Source organism: Pleurodeles waltl, chromosome 12 (genome assembly GCF_031143425.1).
Source record: "Pleurodeles waltl isolate 20211129_DDA chromosome 12, aPleWal1.hap1.20221129, whole genome shotgun sequence".
Lineage (NCBI taxonomy): Eukaryota > Metazoa > Chordata > Amphibia > Caudata > Salamandridae > Pleurodeles > Pleurodeles waltl.
Window position 1 is genome coordinate 692,782,395 of NC_090451.1, and position 20,850 is coordinate 692,803,244.

Sequence of the window (20,850 nt, forward strand, 5' to 3'; positions counted from 1 at the left end):
AAAAGAAAATTAGTTACTTACCTGTAACTGCAGTTCTCCAGTATGGATAAGTTACTTACCTGTAAATCCTAGTTCTCTTCCAGGGGTATCCTCATCAAAGTCATAAACATTGAATATTCCCGCCCTTGTGCGGGGACCCCGGAGCATATATAAAATACACACATATTATACATGTGTAAAAACAGCAATGCAGGCTATAATGTTAAAAACAGGCTAAAATGCTTTATTTCTATGAAGTTTTTTTTTTTTTTTTATATTATAAAACTACAATAGAGAATAAATATTTACCCAAGCCCCCAAAACTGGGCTTAGGAAAGTAAGCAGCAGCAAACTCTAGAGGAAAAAGAGAAAAAACTGCATTGAAAAACAATGAAGCATTCTTAGCCAATAGGCTGCATGCAGGTTAACACAGGAGAACCATAAAAACTTTGGCACCGTGCCTTTAAGACCCTGAGCACCTCCAGTATCCCACCATGCCTCAGGGGTGAAGGAAAGGTGACAGTTGGTTCACAGTTAGGTCAGTTCTTTTTACGGTGACAATCTGTGTAACTGATTCAAAATACAGTCTGTCCTGCACTTCTAGGAGTCGTGCGTCCGGGGAGGAGGGTGGGTTGTTTATGACTTTGATGAGGATACCCCTGGAAGAGAACTAGGATTTACAGGTAAGTAACTTATCCTTCTCTTCCAGGGGATCCTCATCAATAGTCATAAACATTGAATAGATTAGCAAGCCCATCCCTAAACCCTGCGGACTGTCCGATAGAAGTGCAGGAATAGATACGTATTATGCAAATAAATTTCTCAGAGAGGCCTGCCCCACTTGGGCATCCGCTCTTGCATCTGAGTCTAAACAGTAATGTCTAGTAAACGTATGCACAGACTTCCATGTAGCAGCCTTACAAATCTCAGATATTGGAACATTGTTAAGGAGGGCAGCAGTAGCCGCTTTTCCCCTGGTGGAATGCGCTTTAGGCCTCGCTAGTAATTGTTTATTAGGTAGCTGGTAAGTATTAACAATACAAGAAACTATCCATCTTGATATCGTTCGTTTAGATGCTGCCTCTCCTGTCCTCAAATGACCATAGCTTACAAACAAGCGGTTAGAGTGTCTAATCGATTTTGTCTTATCCAGATAAAATTTCAGCACTCTTTTCAAGTCTAAGGAGTGCAATGCTTTCTCTGCCGGAGTCTCCGGATTGGGAAAGAAAGTCGGTAAAGATATAGTCTGATTGATATGGAATTCTGACACCACCTTCGGAAGGAAAGATGGGTGAGTTCGTAGAACCACTCTATTGTCATGAAAAACCGTGTACGGTTCTTTGGAAGACAAGGCCTGGATTTCGCTGACCCTCCTCGCTGAAGTAATGGCCACTAGAAAAGCCGTGTTCCACGTAAGGTGTTGTAAAGAGGCCTTATGTATAGGTTCAAAAGGAGGGCCCATAAGTTTTGTCAATACTATGTTCAGTTCCCATGGAGGAGAAGGTCTCCGAATGGGCGGAAAAACTTTTTTCAAACCTTCTAAGAAATCCTTGACTACAGGTTTCATAAAGAAGGATTCCAGAGAAGGTGACTTGCGATAGGCTGTAATAGCAGACAAATGTACCTTAATAGATGATACCTGCAGACCGGACTTTGCTAGATGAAGCAAATAGGACAGTATGACATCCTCCTGAGCCCGTATGGGATTATGACCTTGTTGACAGCACCATATGTAGAATCTCTTCCACTTAAAAGCGTAAGAACGCCGCGTGGAAGGCCGTTTGGATTCTTTCAACATGTTCATACACTCCTGTGAGAGCCCTAGGTGCCCATACTGCAGGAATTCAGGAGCCATGCTGTTAAGCTCAGAGAGGGTAGGTTGGGATGTAGAATTCTGCCCTCCATTCTGCTCAGAAGATCCGGTCTGCACAGCAGCCTCCTGTGAGGTTTTTCCGACAGGTTGAGGAGATCTGTGTACCAGAATTGACGGGGCCATTGTGGCGCTATAAGAATCATTCTGGTTCTGGATCTGTAAAGTTTGCTGATCACTGCCGGAATGAGGGGAATCGGCGGAAAAGCGTAGAGAAATATCCCTGACCAGTCGATCAACAGGGCATTCCCTCGAGATCCCGGACGGTAGAACCAGGATGCGAAGTCTGGGCATTTCTTGTTTACTTCGTCTGCGAAAAGATCCAGTTGAGGCCGACCCCATTGCGCGAAGATGTATTCTGCGACTTCGCCGTGTAGGACCCAATCGTGAGCGTCCTCTAGGTGTCTGCTCAGAAAATCTGCTTCCACGTTTTGCTGACCTGGCAGGTGTACCGCTGTGATAGACATTCCCCTGGCCAGGAGCCAATGCCATATCGTTTGGGATTCTCGAGACAGAGGTAGTGATCTTGTTCCCCCCTGTTTGTTCAGATAATACATTGTGGTTGTATTGTCTGTCTGAATTAGGGGAGATTTCCCCTGAACCAATGGAGAGAAAGATTTGAGAGCCAGATGGACTGCTCTGAGCTCCAGTAGATTTATGTGATAGTTCTTTTCCTTGTCGGACCACAAACCCTGAGCTTGGAAGGAACCCAGATGAGCACCCCAACCCTGAAGAGACGCATCCGTTACCAGAGTGTCGGCTGGAATTGTCTGGTGAAACGGAGAACCTATCGACAGGTGAGGTCTGTGCATCCACCATTGTAGTGATTGAAAAGCCACTGCTGGTAGTCGAACTCTGTCCTCCCAGTGACCAGTCTTTTGGCTCCAATTGTTCTCTAATGCCTCCTGAAGGGGCCTCATGCGTAGCCTGGCATTCGGGACAATGAAGATGCATGAAGCCATGGAGCCCAGAAGAGATGTCACCTGACGAGCAGTAGGTGCATCGGCTGTTAATAGTTGTTGACACTTCCTGTGGATTGATAAAAGTCGTTCCTCCGAAGGATACACTCTTTGGAGCTCTGTGTTTAGTACCGCTCCCAGGTAGTGGAGGTTTTGTGTTGGAATCAAGGTTGACTTGTTGTGGTTGATTTGAAGACCTAGAGACTCGAAAGTTCTTAGTACGATGTCTCGATGTTTTCTCGCCTGATCCGGAGAGGAGGCCTTCACTAGCCAGTCGTCCAGGTAGGGGTAGACGAATATTTTTTGTCTTCGAAGATGTGCCGCTACCACTGCTACACATTTTGAAAAGACTCGGGGTGCAGACTTCAGGCCGAATGGAAGGACTCTGAATTGGTAGTGCTGTGACGCTATCTGGAAACGTAAAAATTTCCGATGTTTGGATGCTATTGGGATGTGAAAATATGCATCCTGTAGGTCGATGGAGCACATCCAGTCTCCCTGATGCAGTTGCGGGACAATCTGGTGAAGGGCTAGCATCCTGAACTTCTGTTTTCTTATGTACTTGTTCAGGAGCCGTAAGTCCAGAATTGGCCTGAAGAGGCCCTGTTGACCTTTTTTCGCCACCAGAAAGTAACGGGAGTACACCCCTTTTCCTTTTTGTGCCGGAGGAACCTTTTCTACAGCTTTCTTTTGTAGGAGTGCGAGAACTTCCTTGCGTAGCAGGCTGAGATGAGAAGGAAAACCTCTTGCTGGCGGCAAGTGTGGAGGAGGTTTTTTGAAAAGGAGAGAATAGCCATGTTCGACAATATTGAGCACCCATTTGTCTTTTGTGATGGAGTGCCACTCGTGAAGATGATGCGTAACACTTCCCCCCACCGGAGTGGTGCACAGTGTTGAGGGAAGCAATGCCTCATTGCTTTGTTGGTGTCTTTGCTGTAGACTGTTGAGGTCTACTTGACCCTCGGTCTCTTGTGGATCTACGTGCCTGAAACAGGGGACGTCCCTGTCGTTGTTGTGGCCTTTGAGACCAGTGAGGGGTTTGAACCCTCTGCTGGAATGGTCGTCTGTCGTACGGCCTGTACCTCCGCCTGAAGTCTTTCTTACGTTCCAGGCCCACTGCCCTCATCGTGTCCACTTCCGTTTTCATTCGGGCCATCTCTTCATCCGCGTGGGTACCGAACAACGAATTGCCGCTGAATGGGAGGTTTAAAATGCGTTGCTGTGCTTCCTGTTTCAGACCCGTGAGCCGTAGCCAGGAAGACCTCCTAGCGCAGATTCCGTGCGCATACCCATGCGCAGCCAAATCCGCCCCTTCCGCCGCCGCGCTGATGACCTGGTTAGATACTAGGCCCCCTTCCTGCAAGATTTCCTGGAAGTCCTGTCTATCTTCCCTGGGCAACTTTTCTGTAAATCTGTGGAGTGAGTCCCACAGAGAGCGGTCATATCTGCCCAGAAGTGCTGAGGCGCTGGAGACCTTCATAGCAGATGCTGCCGTACCGCACATCTTTCTCCCCAGGGAGTCTAGGTGTCTGCTCTCCTTATCCGGGGGGACTGTGGAAGATGATGCCACAGAGTGTGTTTTTCTGGCTGCGGCTAAGATCACAGAGTCCGGTGGCGGATCCTTCCGCAGGAATAAAGGATCTTGCTCCGGAGCTTTGTATTTCTTTTGAATCCTAGCCGGGGCAGACTTGAGAGTGGCTGGAGACAGAAAAGTGTCCATAGTAGGTTGCAGCAAACCCGGTACTAGTGGCAGCAGTTTTCTCGAGACTGATCTGTGTTGTAGGGTCTCAAAGATAACTGAGGATGAGGTGGCCGGTTCCGGTACCTCAATATTTAGCTTCTGCGCTCCCCTTAGAAGAACCTCATTAAAAGTGGTGATATCATCCACCGGGGAAATCCTAGCAGGTGGAGAATCTGTCAGTGTGGGGGAGTAGCGCCCAACAGACGATCCTGAAGAAGACCAAGAAGGTGATCTTCTGCGTGGTGTTCGCGACCTGGTTCTCCTTCGGGAACGGGACCTGCTCCGAGAGGCTGTAGCAGAGTGTGCAGGTCTTGTGGTCGGCTGACGAGAAGCAGAACGAGCCCATCCTGCTCTAGCTGTAGGCGATGGCGTTCTCGGTAATGAGGCAGTAGGAGAATACATCCTAGAGTATTGGGAATCCGGGGATGCTGCCGGTCTATTCAGGCTCTCTAACCATCTGGGTGATAGAGTGATGGGAGAAACATGCCCCGATGAGCCCGCTCTGGAATGGGATGATGCACTCCTTATAGAGACCACCGGTGAGGGAGCTTTGTCCGCTGGCTCTACTGCCTGTGACACAGCTGAAGGTTGTGTCGACGTCGATTGTATCCTCGACGTCGAAGGTTGCGATGGCTGGTCTGTTCTCGACGTCGAAGGTCTTGACGTTGAATGCCTTGACGCCGATCGCCGATCGCGGGACCTGGACCTACTCGCCGTCGTGTGTCTCGACGTTGAGTGGCGAGTGGTCGACGGCGGATGTTCATGCCGTCGTGGTGTTTTTGGTGTCGTGTCCTTCGACGCCAAGGGGTGAGACGTTCTCGACGGCGAACGGGAGCGCCGGAGATGACTCGACGCCGAACGGCGGCCTGCCGTCGACGGAGATGTACCCCTGTGTCCATGCTTCGACGCTTTGTCCTTCGACGTCGGTCTGGTCACCGTCGACGGCGATCTATGCCGGTGAGACGGTGGTGCCGATGACGTCGATGGAGAACAAACAGGCACAATCCTACCTGTCGACGTCGATCGGGCCATTCCTTCTGTTGTAGGTCTGGGAAGTGAAGAGGATGTTGACTTTTTCCTCTCCTGAAGCCCATGTAGCCTGATCTTCTCTCTGTCTTTGAGAGTCCTCCTTGACATGTTCTTACAATACTTGCAGGTGTCAGGACAGTGACTCTGTGGCAGGCAGACAATACACAGAGAGTGTGGGTCTGACTGGGCTTTCTTCTTCCCACAAGGAGGACATTTTACAAAAAGAGATGGCATTTTCTGTCAAAAAGACTTCCAAACTCAGACAAAAGATGTTATCTGTCGAGTAAACAGGAAAAATACTATTTTTTAAGGATTTTTCTGAAGAAAAACTCAGAAAAACTGAGAGCTCAATGCTCCAGGATCCTCTCAGAAGAAGCCGGAAAAAAGAACTGACCTAACTGTGAACCAACTGTCACCTTCCCTTCACCCCTGAGGCATGGTGGGATACTGGAGGTGCTCAGGGTCTTAAAGGCACGGTGCCAAAGTTTTTATGGTTCTCCTGTGTTAACCTGCATGCAGCCTATTGGCTAAGAATGCTTCATTGTTTTTCAATGTGTTTTTTTCTATTTTTCTCTGATATTTACTGCTGTTTACTTCCCTAAGTCCAGTTTTTGGGGCTTAGGTAGATATTTATGATCTATTGTGATTTTATAATATAAAAAAAAAAAAAAAAAAAAAAAAAAAAAAACTTGCATAGAAATAAAGCATTTTAGCCTATTTATGATTATAGCCTGCATTGCTGTTTTACACATGATAATATGTATGTATTTTATATATATATGCTCCGGGGTCCCCGCACGGGGGCGGGAATATTCAATGTTTATGACTATTGATGAGGATCCCCTGGAAGAGAACTGCAGTTACAGGTAAGTAACTAATTTTCTTCTCCAGTATTGGATCTTTCATAGATTCACATGCTTGAATCAGAATAACAAGCAGTAATGTTTTCTTAATTAGTGAATTACATTGACTGTAATTCTATCGTAATTTTATAAGTGATGTGATTCACATTGTTCAGCTTTAAAAATCCACGTACATATCAATATATCTATATTGATAAACATCCGAATAGAAGAGCAATAACAGGTGTGTGGCAGAAAATCCTGACACAATCTGTGTTATTAATATGAAGACTACGACAAGTAAACGCAGTATAACAAAGTGAACAATCTGAAGCACAAAATTAGAGTAAAACACACTGTAGCTATTAACGAGACTAAGAACCAATAACGAACATACCTCGAGTGTGGTGGTGGGATGTGTAAGAGGCTCACCTTAACGAAATAGATGCCTCAGCACTGCCTGTCCCACTGCTGTATCGACATTGTTAGTTTCCTCTAGACAGTAATGCCTCGTAAATGTGTGCTGGCTGGACCATGTTGCTGCTCTACAGATGCTATGTAGTGGTACACCTGCAAAGAGTGCAGCTGAAGTGGCAACTGATCTTGTAGAGTGGGCTCTCATCTTGGTGTGGAGCGGTTTTCCTGCTTTTGAATGGCAGAATTTAATTGCCAGGCCAATCCATCTTGCTATAGTCTGTTTGGACACCGCGTGCCCCTTTTTTGCTCCGCCGAATGCTACAAATAATTGATCCGACTGGCGGATGGCTTGAGTTTTCTGTAGATAAAACTTTAAACATCTTTTGATATCAAGAGAATGTAATGTTTTTTCCGCTACTGTTTGCGGATTTGGAAAAAAGGTTTTTAAGATGACTGGTTCATTTAAGTGAAACGTTGAAGGAACTTTCGGGATGAATTTAGGATTTGTTCACAGGATGACACCTGAGTTTGTGAATTGGAGGAAAGGCTGTTTGACAGTGAAAGCCTGAATGTCACTGACTCTTTTTGCTGAAGTAAGAGCTAGCAGTAACGCTGTTTTCCATGAGATGAATTTTAGGTCAGCTTTGTGGATCGGCTCAAAAGGAGCTTTCATGAGCTGCATCAACACAACATTCAAGGACCATAGTGGTGGAGGCTTTCTAACTGGCGGGAAGACCCGAAAAAGGCCCTTCATAAATTGTTTGACAATTCTTGTGGAGCACAATGACAGTCTGTCTGGTGATCTGCGGTATCTGGCGATTGCTGCCAGATGTACCCGAATGGAAGAATATGCAAGTCCTGATTTTGCCAGGAGCAGGAGATATGGAAGTATATGTTCCGGAGTAGAGGACAAAGGATGTATATCTTCTGCTGCACACCATATACAAAAACGTTTCCATTTAAGTTTATAGGTTTTGTTGGTAGTGTCAGCTCTAGCTTTTGCTAAGATGTCTCTACACTCTGGGGAAATGTTGAGATTCAAGTATTCATTGTATTCAGGAGCCAAGCCGACAAATGAAGAGACAACGGATCTGGGTGTCTGACTTGTCCCTGGTGCATCGTTAAAAGAGTCGGACTCTATCTGAGTCGTAGATGTGGTCGTTCGGAGAGCATGAGGAGCTCCGTATACCAGACTTGTCTGGGCCATCTGGGAGCTATGAGCAGAAGGCGACACCCCTCCGCCTTCAGTTTGTTGATGACTCTCGGAATGAGCGGGATCGGAGGAAAAGCATAGGCATAAACTCCGGACCATCTCATCGAAAACGCATTCCCGCACGAATCTTTTTGGGGAAGCCAACTTGCGTAGAACTGGCATTTCTTGTTCTCGAGAGTGGCAAATAGGTCTAAGTTCGGTTTGCCCCATAATAGAAAAAGGCCGTTCAGAGTTTTCTGGTCTATCTCCCACTCGTGATAAGGAATCACTGTCCTGCTCAGGGTGTCTGCTAGAACATTGGTTTGTCCTGGCACAAGCTCCGCTTTGAGTGAAATATTGTGCTTGATGACCCATGTCCAAATTTGTTGGGCTAGCTGCGAGAGTTGTAGGGATCTTGTGCCTCCTTGCTTGTTTAGATAAAACATGCTGGTTGTGTTGTCCGTCCTGATTAAGACGCTTGAACTTTGTATCTTTGGTAAGAAAGCTTTTAGAGCTAAGTGTATTTCCTTGAGTTCTAGATAATTGATGTGGAGCTGACCCTCTTTCTGATTCCAGATTCCGCTGATTTGCAGGTCCTGGCAGTGTGCACCCCATCCTTCGAGAGAGGCATCCGTTGTTACTATGTAACTTGGTGTTTGAAGAAGAAAAGACAGTCGTTCGACCAATTGGTTAGAATCGCCCACCACCTCATGGTGTTCTTCATTAGAGGCGTTATGCGAATCTTGTCTTCGAAGGAACCGTTGACCTGGGTCCATTGTATGTCCAATTGCTCTTGCAGGGGTCGCATATGGAGCCTGCAATCTGGGACTAGCGGAATGCATGATGATATCATTCCGAGCAATGATTTGTAGATGCGGACTGAAACTAACTTTTTTCTGGATAGCCTGTCTGCCAAAGAGGTTAATTTTTGTTTCCTCTCGTGAGATGGGTATGCTTTGCTGCGGACTGTGTCCAGAATTGCTCCCAAGAAACTCAATTCCTGTTTGGGGTAGAGCTGAGATTTATGGTAGTTGACTACAAACCCCAGGTTGTGTAACAGTTGAAGGCAATAGGAGATATGATTTGTTACTTGCGATTTTGAGGGTGCCTTTATAAGCCAGTCGTCCAGGTAAGGGAAGACCTGGATACCTGACTGGCGGAGATGTGCTGCTACCGGAGCTAACATTTTTGTGAAGATTCTAGGGGCTGATTTGAGACCGAATGGTAGAACCCGGAATTGAAGGTGCATACTTCCTACTCTGAACCTTAGGAATTTGCGATGGTTGCGATATATGGGGATATGAAAATAGGCAACCTGGAGGTCTAGGGATGCCATCCGATCTCCGGTGTTTAACAGGCGCAGGACATCCTGCAATGTTACCATCCTGAACGATTGCTTCTTTAGAAACTTGTTTAGTATTCTCAAGTCCAGGATGGGGCGCCAGTCTCCTGAGGGTTTCTTTAGAAGGAAAAAACGGGAGTAGAATCCTCTGTTCTTTTTAGATAAAGGGACTGGTTCTACTGCTCCTTTTCTTAGCATTATTCTTACTTCCCTGAGGAGTTGGTTCAACCTCGGAGGCGGTGGGCCCGATGGAGGAACAATCGGTGGTGTTTGTGTGAATTCCAGAGTATGACCTCTGGCCACTACATCGAGAACCCATCTGTCCGATGTTATAGCCTTCCACCTGGGGAAATAGGAAGTGATGCGACCTCCGACCCTCGATGTTGGTTGGTGGGGAAGCGTTGAGATGAACAGCGGGTCATTGCTTCCTGCCTGTATTTCTTCCTCGGCAGCTCCTCTTCCTCTAGCTGGATGTTTGTAAGCTGCGGCCGGTGGTAATCGATAATGCTGCTGTTGCTGATGGTACTGATGTCGTGATCCTGTGGAGGAAGACGGATATTGTGACCTGTATTGTTGGTATCCACCTCAAAAGGAGTAATTACCTCTACCCCTTGCTCCACGAAAAGGTTGTTTTTTATATTGCAGGGTACCTAGGGATTTTGCTGTATCGGTATCCGTCTTGATAGCCTGCAACATGTCGTCGACATGTTTGCCAAACAAACTCTCTCCATCAAAAGGCATGTCGAGAACATGAGTCTGGACTTCTGGTCTGAATGAAGTAGCTTTAAGCCATCCTTGTCTGCGCAGGACTGCTGCGCCAGCTAATTGTCTAAAGCCAGTGAGAGAAATGTCTATTGCGCTGTCTATTATCTCTGCGGAGACCCTTTCTCCCTCCTGCAAGACCTTTTTTGCTTCCACCTTGACGTCTTCTGGCAGTAAATCTAAAAAGGTAGACATGTCTGCCCACATCTGGCGATCGTACCTTCCCAGGATGGCGAGGGAATTAGCCGCCTTAACCGTGACTGCAGCAACAGAGGAGAATTTCTTGCCGATATTGTCTAGTCTCCTTCCTTCTTTGTCTGGGGGAGACGCAATAGGTGTGGAGGGGTTTTTGGAACGTCGCTGAGCCGCCTGTGATATAACAGAGTCAGGTTTCGGCTGTGAGACTAGACAGGCCGGAGAATCATCTGGGGCCTTGTATTTTTTCTCTAGTCTTGGCATTTGTGAAGGCACTGTTGCCGGGTTTTTCATTGCTTTCAAACCCTCCTGCCATAAGAAATCTACAATGGGTATGGCTCTTACAGATCTCTTTGATGGCTCTTTAAAGTCGTACAAAAAACATTCGGTTTCATGGGAAACAATTGCAAGGCCAAAACGTTTCGCCGCTCTCTCAATTAAATTATGGAAACCTCCTATGTCATCTGGAGGAGAATCTACTGGACCTGCTGGCGGTGGAGATGGTGTGGGAACGAGATAATCATCCCATTCACTAGCCGCCGAATCTCTTAGCTCACCCTCTTCCCTTTCGTCATCTGACGAGGGGCAAGCTTCCGGAGTTTGGCTAGTTACAGGTATACTAGCCTGTGGCGTTTCGGAAAGATTAGTAGTCTGAGCTTGCCGAGGTGTCTGGTAGCTCTGAGGTCTAGGTGGCGTGGACTGAGTTGATGGTGGAAACCTTTTATAGTAGTCCTTCAACATATATTGTAGATCTGTCACTAATGTGCTAGGCATAGCAAGGGGCGATGGTTGCTCTGTCTGTGGATAAGATGTTGAGGCATAACTAGGCTGGTAATGTTGATCCTCTTCTTCATCAAACTCTTGGCATTTGACATTGAGTTGGGACGGGCTACTAGCTGCCCCAAACATTCCGTCGTTTTGAGAGTATGCATCATCGTCATCATCGTCTAAAAGTTGTTGCTGTGGGTATGGCAACACTTTACTTGGTGAGGTATGCATCGGCAGAATATCAGACGCCTTGTCCCCTATATTAATAAGTGAAAGGGGTAAGAATCTGGTGGAGTCGTCCTGATGGTATGAGGAATGGTGTGGCGAAGTATCCAGGTAGGTGGATAGTTTGTAAACTGTTAGTGCTGTGGAAGATATAATCGTCGACGGTTCCCTCGTCGACGGCTCTCTGGTCGACGGATCTCTCGTCGACGGTTCCGTCATTGACGGCGTCTTTGTTAACGGGTCCTTTGTCAACGAATCCTTCGTCGATGGTCCCTTCGTCGACGGGTACTTTATAGACGACGGTCGTTTCGCCGACGTATCTTGTGTAGGTGCCGTCGTCGGCAGTGCCTTTTTAAACCTCATTGAGAGGTGCTTCGTCGATGGGAGTGCCCTAGTTGATTGGTGAACCCAGGAGGCCTCCGCTGTCGACGGTGTGGTTGCCGACGAAGCTTTCTTGAAAATTTTTGCTGTAATTATCGTCGTCGATGACAACGGCGACGACGTCATAATCATCGGTGAGGCTGGTGTTGTGAACGCCGACGATACCGTGGTCGCTGTTACCGTCGACACAGTCGTCGACGGGGTGGTCGTCGACGGTTGAGTTTTTCTGGCTCTTTTTGTGGTGACAGAGACAGGGATGGCTTTTTTTAGGTGCTTTTTCGGTGCAAAGGCGTAGTAGGTTCTGAATGAACCTTTTTTGGCCCATGTTTAACTGTCTCTGAGTGGAAAACATCCTTTTTCACTTCAGTAGAGACTTGTTTTGTCTTTTTGGGCACCTTCCTTGGTGGTTCATCCGACCCTCTACTTCTCTCACCTGTTCTTTTCTGAGGGCGAGAAGTCTGAGATGACGCTTCGCTGTCATCTGAGGAAGGATGTTCTAAGGCTTTCTATTTTTACAGCCATAAGAGAAGTCTACCCTCACGGTCTTTGAGGGTTTTTTGACTAAAGGTGCGACAGATTTTGCAGTCTCTCACCTTGTGGTCTGGATGAAGGCAGTAGATACACTTCTTGTGGGGGTCATCAACATGCAGTCTCTTCTTCCCACAGTTGTCACAGTCTCTGAACAGACCCTTCTTTGCCTTTTCAGACATAGTAAAGCTGTAGCTAGTTTCCTGAGAGAAAAAACAATCTTCAGTCAGAGAATAGGAAAAAACTGAGCAGAGCTCAGGGAGACTCCCTTCACACGACGTGCGGTAGAAAATCTGAGGGAATTCAGCCTCTGTTGGGAGTGTTTGGGAGGGGCTGAATCCTGATTGGTTGATACTGAAGTTTGGGTCTTTTTTCACAAAACAAGGTGGATAGACTGTAAAATACCCTATGAGGCCTATTAGGGCCTACTGGTTTTACTTTTACTGACTTACTGCTTTATGTATTAAAGTTTACCGTGAGGCTCCCACCTCGACGACGGGGATGATTCAAGCATGTGAATCTATGAAAGATCCAATACTGGAGAATAAACATTTACGTAATCCATCTGCCAAACTCTAAATCAGGTTCTAAACCTCCTGAACCTAGAAAGTTACTGTTGGCCGCATCATAAACCTAAATAGAACTGATGTAAATCTACATTAAGAAATGGAGAATACAAGCTTCGATTAGTTGAAAATCTATCAGCTTATCTCATTTCCATAGAGAACTAAGAGCCACATGTACGAAGCTTTTTGCACGTCGCAAACAGCGAATCTGTCTGTCTGCAACGTGCAAAAAGCACTTCCCCATGTACAAACCCAGTTTTGCGACCGCGAATGCAGTCACAAAACAATCGCAGTTAGCACCATTGTCACACTGGTGCTAACACATTCGTAAACGGAAAGGGGTCCCATGGGGACCCCATTCCCCTTTATGAATATCACAGAAAACATTTTTTCAGAGCAGGCCATTTTTTTGTTTTTGTAATACATCTCATTTTCCTTTAAAGAAAACGGGCTGCATTACAAAAAAAAACTGCTTTATTTAAAAACAGTCACAGATGCCCAGCAGGCCACCATCCCTGTGAGGGCCGCCATTCCCAAGGGGGTCGCAAATTGCGACCTACCTCATGAATAATCATGAGGTGGGCATTTGCGACCCCCTTGCGAGTCGCAAAGAGTGTCAGTGACACTATACTACATACGGTTTTGCGACTCACAAATTGTGAGTCACTCTAACTCGCAATTTGCGAGTCGCAAAAAGAAACCTTGATAAATGTAGCCCTTAATATCTTGCTTGAACCTCTCCTAAAAGAATTCAATTGGCTCCCCAATGCTCACAGGCTTATTTCTGGACTGCCTTCCTAACAGACATAACCTTCTAGAGACCAGCCGCCAAATATCTCAATTCTGTATTCAAATCCATTGTCCAGGCAGATGCTATCCACTGATCACCCTCGCATTCAGAAGAAATCGTCGGGAAGTAAACCCTTTTATCCATCGTACCAGTGCCCTGCGCCTTGTAAGGGCCCCACACTCACGCTAAAACATTTATTTATAGATTTCGAAACAATGTTGCCTTGTTTAATAATGACTGAGCAGCTAACATGGGTAATGTCATTAGATAGTGCCAGATGCTGGGTATGCTGAATTTTCTTTCCCTAAATGACATTTCTTCAACTTTCATACAGGTCTTTGCTTTTGAAGGGCCCCATTTCAGTTTGTGACCTGGGCCCAGCAAGGGTTTGTGACAGACCAAGCATTCAGAAGCAGCAATGTGTGTGGTATGCACCATTCTAAAAATCCATAAAAATAAAATAGATAAAAAAGTGTTTGCTAAGTTGTAAATAGTCCAGTAGTCTTTGTTCCACGGTATGAATGTGCCTATAAACTGAGTTTAGTTCAGTTTACCCTGAGAACTCTTGTGGATTTCTACAGGCAACGCATTCATCAGTAGCACTTAAATTGGGATTTTTGAAACATTTCTACATATACAAGCTGAGACTCAATGGATTACCTCCAACGGGGGCAACGAAGCAACACGCCACGCCAACAGCCGCTCCAGCGATCAGCATGTCGTACTTCCTCCCGGGATTCTAGGCACAAAGCAGATCTCACTTACACATCTCTGCTTAGATTCATTGCAGAATCACTTGCAACATATAAATGTTAAATATTAAATCACTACAAGAATATCACTGTTCAATATTACACACTCTCAATTCCCTGTGTGTAGTGTTTTCCCTCCTTTTCCAGTGAAATGAAAATGTAAAAGTGAAGGTACTCACTGTTCTAGAATACCTGTCCACAGGTTAGAAACATGGGTACTCCTCCATTCGATGTACTGAACCCCTGCTGAGTAGTACAGGTACTCTCCCTTTCAAATGAAAGAAGTTCAGGTACTCAGAACCTGGTACAGGCTGCCACCTTAAAGCACTGCACTTTTCTAATATCTCTGCTTAGTGCAGGGACCCTTCTGCATTCCCTGGTGCCCATATTTGTTGATCTGTCCTGTGTGGCTCCTATCAGTTTGCGGGACTGTTTTCTTTTGCAAAGGTTGTAATATTTTTTAATGTAAAAATCTAAAATGTAACAGGTTACAGAATCACAATTTGGGCTTGCAACCCAATACCAAGTCGGTATTTCGAAGGGGTGTGCTTAGGGCGTCCCTTCCAAATACCGAATGGTAGTGCTATGTATTAATAATATGCCACCGAATTCCGGTGGCAAAACATTAATATTTTACCAAATCTTCAAAGGAAGTAGTAACCCATATATTTCTGTATGAGCAAGCAGTGGCCCTACTCTATAAAAATGAAAGTTAAATGTTTCATTTTTTGTTTTTGAAACATATCCAGCTTTCTTGAAAGAAAATGGGCTGCATTTAAAAAAAAAATGTTTTATTTAAAGCAGTAACAGACATGGTGGTCTGCTGACATGAACATGCCACCTTCCCTGTGATGGTAATTATTCCTAATGGGCTGCAAATGGTGACATACCTATATATAATATTCATGAGGTAGGTCAATCTGCAACCCACTTGGAATGACAAATTAAAAGTAGAAAAGTCGTGATTTCCTAATTGCAATTCACAGAAAATCGCAATATGGCAATCGCTATCCCTATATTTTGTACCTCTGGCCTATATTATGCCTTTAAAACAAGATATATCCGCGCAGGGTATGTTGGCATAGTGCCTATTAGTGAGAATTGCTGTTCCATTAAACAGAAGAGACCAAATCATTCACACAGTCTAGAATGAAGGAGAGAGAACGAAATGGCGGACATGAGAAGAAGAAGAACACTTCTATAAAGATGTTTGTTGCAACAGAAAACAAATTCGAAGTTACCTCCTTTGTCCCAGCAAACTTCACCATGATCTTCCCCAGCAGCGTGGCCAGGATGGCGGAAATGTGAACAAAAGGACCCTAGAATGGAACACAAGAGGAGGGAAATAAAGGCTGATTGCCAAAAGAGCCCAGACTTTCTTTAACCGTCTCACTTCCCATTTACACCAGAGCACTCAATGAGCCCCTCTGTGCCACGTCTTTAGCACTTAGCCCCCCTTCCTGGCACCAATAAGGTTAGTAAGGTTTAGTGGTAGCGCTTGTGTTACGCAAAGCAGCACAAAGGAATGGATAGTTTCTTACCTGTAACTCCTGTTCTCTCATACATTTCCTTGTATAGACATAAACACTGAATGGACCCCCCCCCCCCACGTTTGGGGCCCCCAGAGCAGTTGTTTAATATGTCCTCTTAAGCGTAGATTTTTCACCTTTCTTCAGGAAGGCCTGTAAAGACACTTAAGAAAGAGGCCACTGTAGCCTAGATATATAGGCTGCATTATCTGTCTCTTTCTTCACTGTCTTTACAGGCCTTACTGATGAAAGGCAAAAAATATACACATAAGAAGACACATTAAAGAACTGCTCTGGGGGCCCACACTTGTATGGGTCTATTCAGTGCTTATGACTATACATTTAAGTCTCCTACAAGGGAATGGGTCGATTTACTTACCATTATAAAATCTCTCAGGCATGGCACAAAATTGTGCAGCACTGAGCAAACGCCCACACAACCCTTAGTAAATCTAGGCCTAAACATGCATATAATATCAAACTTTCCCCTTGGTGTCAAGTGGGCTATTGCTGACTCTGCACTCACCAATGACAAGAGATTAGCCATAATGTTAAAAACATTTTAGGACAGATTTATTATTGTTTTGCGCAATGCAGAGTGACAAGCACAGTTACTGCGCCGAGTTGGTTTGGGAAGAGAGCACAGCAGAGCCATATTGCCGTATAAGCGTAATGTCAGATACTTAGTTCAATGTAAAGTAGTGCTATTTTGTATAAAAGCAGCCATGAGTGGACATGATAGAATGTTAGGCGTGTGTGCTGCGTGCTCATCACACAACAGTGACATACATAGGGTTCCGGTTAACAGATAGAAAATACTGTTACTGTCCCAGCTGGCATCATTGAGCTTGATTTTGATATTACATTCTTCTTTAGTTCTCCATGGTGCTGTGATCCTTCAGATTCAACAAGTGTAATCTCTCATACTCAACACAGATAAAAGATTTGACGCTGCTGCTCTGGCTCACGAAGAGCGTGCTTAGTGCCATGGACATAGTATGAAAATGTTGGTGTTTACTTCTTTGCCCAGGGGAGCAATGGAGTTGGGTCCTACTAAACTGTGCAGCTAAAAAAATGAAATGGTTGTTTTGAGATAAGGAATGGCGCTCACTAATATCACTCCCAAGTGTCTTGTCACATCTAAATGTTCAACGGTGCTCCTGGAAGGGAAGAAAACCACCCCACTTCCCCAAAGTTCCGAAAAGCTTACACAAAAAATGTCCAGGGCACTCGTGGAAAGTTTATATTTACGAATTAAGCACTGGTTACGGCTCTCAAGGCAGCTCTGAAACACTCACCACTTTGCCCAGGAAGATGGTGCTTCCCGCTGCCAGAGTGCAGATGACGCCGATGTACTTGGCAATGAAGGTTTTGAAGGTGAAGAATTCTGCCAGGACCACGCCCCGCAGCGTGACTTTGAGTTCTGGGATCCCAGATCCTGAGGAGGAAGGAAAACAGAGTGGGTGAGATGTGGTTAGGGACGGGGGAGGAGATGTGGGAGCGCAAGGACAGGAAAAAGTGGGGTACAGAAGACGAGACAGTGGGAACTGGAGAGTGAAGATAAACCACTGGAGTGTGGGCTGCGAATAAATGGACTTGTGGAGAGAGAGATGACAAGAAGCTATTAAAGAGAGCGAGGAAGAAATGTGAAGGTGTCATGGTTAGATGGAGAAGGAGAGTGTCACAATAACAGAGAAGGAAGTGTGTGGTGAAAGAGGAAGGGCAAAGAACAGAGGGAGAGAGAAAGAGAGCGAACCATGGACACGGAACGAAAGAAAGAGGTGCGTCAAGAAAGAAAGGAGCAACGGAACTGAAAAGGGAAGAAAGGCAAAACAGTGGATACAATGCTCAAAAGAAGAGACAGAGAGGGAGAGGGAGGATCGGCGAGGGAGACGCAGAGAAAGAAAGAGAGAGCGAGAGAGTATAAAAGCAGAAAGTGTGCGCGAGAAGAAGAGCAAGGACAAAAGAGAGAGTGCGAAGACCGTACCAGGTCCTGGCACAATACATACACACTTGGCCACTGTTAGGGAACTTGCGCACTTTCGGCGTTGTGCGCAGACCACATCCGTGCCTTGTCAGTGTGAGAGGGGATGACAGGTGTGAAAGAGACCCACGAGTGTGCTCTCCGTGGCATCCTTTTATGTTGGTGGCCATTTTCCAGGCAGAGGGCCAGGGGCTTGCAAGAAGAGGCAGTGGAGAAAGGACATCTACGCCGGCGCTGTGCAAATCCACACCATGCCAGACTCTGGTGGCTACAGGGAATGTGATGAGGGGAGATAACCCTATTACCAAAATTCAGACGGCCTGTTTGTATGTAAATATGTGCTCTGCTGGGAGTCACCTGCGCCCTCCTCACTCTACTCTAGCTAGCCATCTCCTCCCACACTCCTAGCACACGCAGTGCTGGACAAGGAGCTAAAAAGCAGCCATGGAAAGTCTGTTGTTTGGCTGGCTGGATATCTGATAGTTCCTCCTTCTATCCGCACCTAAGGGCAGCCCCTTGTTCCTCAGCCTGCTGGTATGTCTCCGCTTTCATATATTCACATGCTTGAATACTTCCCCGTCGTCCAGATGGGAGTCCCCGGTATAATATAAAAGCTTTGCCTAAATGTATATATGTATATATGTGATATGTATTAGGCCCTTGGCTAGTTATGACATTGCAGTCCTTATGCATAAAAAGGACCAAACTCAGAGTCAACCAATCACAACACACCACCCTCTAGAACCCTCTGGCGAGGAGCTACCATCCCTCAGGTTTTCCAAGCACTAGAGCTGTAATACAGATACTACTGACAGAATGAAGGTGAGCTCCCCAGGGGAGGTGGGAGAGTCGCATGTAAATGTATGAAATCTTCCAATACTGGAGAACCATAGTTGCAGGTAAGTAACTTATTTCTTTCTCGAGTATTGGAACTTCCATAAATTCACATGCTTAAATCGGAATAGTAATCAGTAATTGTCACATTTTCTATTTATAGTATCTGTAGATTTGCAAATCAGCAAAATATATGAACACTTCAAATAAGTTACATTTGACAATTAGAGAAGAAAACAGACAGAAAAGAAATGAATCACGTTATTTAGAAAATGTGAGGTGAAAAAGAAGCGGAAGGTGGAAAGAATGAGATGGCTCACCTTTATTGGAACAGATGTCGAAGGACCGCTTGGCCAACCACTGCATCCCGGAAATAATGCTTTGTGAAAGTATGTGGCATCTTCCACGTTGCAGCCTGGCAGATGTCAGGTAGAGATACACCTGAGAATAATGCGCAGGACGTGGATATAGCTCTGGGAGAATGTGCACAAACCTTATTCTGCAAAGGTCGACCAGCTTTCTGATGGCAAAAGAGTATGGCATTGGAAATCCATCTGGAAATGGTCTGTTTAGTTACTGGGCATCCTTTTCTCGGAGTACTAAAGGCTATAAACAGCTGGTTTGTTTTTCTAACTGTTTTTGTTCTGTCTAAATAAAACTTGATGCATCTCCTAAGATCTCCTAAGATCAAGCGAATGGAGAGATCTCTCTGCCGCAGTTTGAGGATTAGGGAAGAATGACTGCAGTACTACAGTTTCATTAATATGAAAGTCTGAAGGAACCTCAGGGATAAATTTAGGATTGGTACGTAGAATAACCCTGTTGTGTGTGAACTTCAGAAAGGGTTCTTGGATTGTAAATGTTTTCATTTCCATGACTCTACGCGCGAAGGTTAGGGCAAGGAGCAGCACCAATTTCCATGTGAGATATTTGATATCCGCCCTGTGTATGGGCTCGGACAGGCTCTTCATCCGTTGTCCTAAGACTATGTTAAGCTGCCATTGCAGAGGAGGGGCTTTCGCTGGAGGGAAAGATCTCAAGAGACCTTGCAAGAACTGTTTTACAAGTCTTTGAGACCAAAGAGATGGTTTAACGGATATTCTCTTGTATCTAGAGATGGCTGCTAAATGAACTTTGATGGACGCATAGGCAAGGCCTGAGCGTGTTAAAGGAAGCAAGTAAGGTAATATTTCCTCGGGGAGGAGGATGTAGGATGCTTATTGGTGGAGTAGCACCAAAGACAGAACCGCTTCCACTTTAGCCAATACGTTTTGTTTGTGCTAACGGCTCGGGCTTTGGCAAGGATGTCCTTGCAATCCTTCGAGATGTTCAAGTGGCCAAATTCATTGAATTCAGGAGCCATGCCGATAAACTGAGAGACCTGGGACCCAGATGTCTGACTTGGCCCTGGTTGATGGTGAGGAGCTCAGGAATCAGCTTCAACCTGATGGGTGGACATGCAGATAGCAGCAGAAGCTCCATATACCAAGGTTGACATGGCCATCATGGAGCAATAAAAATTATCTGACAGGGTTCCGACTTGATCTTGCGGATCACTCTTTGGAGGACAGGAATGGGAGGAAAAGCATAGGCATAGACTCCTGACTATGCTATCGGAAAGGCATCCTCCCACGACCCTTGTTGGTGATGCCGGCTTGCGTAATACTGGCATTTGGCATTCTGGGAGGTCACAAACAGGTTCGGGTTTGGCTTGCCCCACTGGAAGAAAATTCTGTCCAGCATCTTCTTGTCCAATTCCCATTCGTGAGGAGATGTTTTTATTCTGCTGAATAAATCTGCTATGGTATTCTGGATGCCTGGGCCTTGCTCCGCCCTTATGTGCACTGATTGGTGAATGCACCAAGTCCAAATGGATTGTGCCTCCTGGGACAGTAGCTGCGAGCGAGATCGTCCCTGTTTGTTGATGTAATGCATGGTTGTCGTATTGTCTGTTCGGACAAGCACTTCTGATACAAAAATTCTTAGAAAGAAGGCTTGCAATGCTAAGAATACTGCCTTGAGTTCTAGGAGGTTGAAAAGAAGAGAACAGTGAGAAGGGGGGCACTTGCAGCTTACCTGAAGGTCTTGGAGGCATGCGCACCATCCGACCATTGATGCATCGGTCGTTATGGTTAGCGGAGGAATCTGAGCTAAAAATTGCATTC

The 20,850-nt window shown here is 45.7% G+C and overlaps 1 protein-coding gene across 2 annotated transcripts in view; it reads right to left on the minus strand.

Moving 5' to 3' along the window:
* LOC138266850 (chloride channel protein ClC-Kb-like) overlaps positions 1–20,850 on the minus strand; it is a 436,514-nt gene that overhangs the window by 356,747 nt on the left and 58,917 nt on the right. For both annotated transcript variants that reach the window (XM_069215547.1, XM_069215546.1), the window contains exons 4-6: positions 17,166–17,305; positions 15,580–15,657; positions 14,247–14,325 (exon numbers count right to left, since the gene is read on the minus strand). In XM_069215547.1, coding sequence (XP_069071648.1) covers positions 14,247–14,325; positions 15,580–15,657; positions 17,166–17,305 — 297 coding nt within the window. The remainder of the gene's footprint in view (positions 1–14,246; positions 14,326–15,579; positions 15,658–17,165; positions 17,306–20,850) is intronic.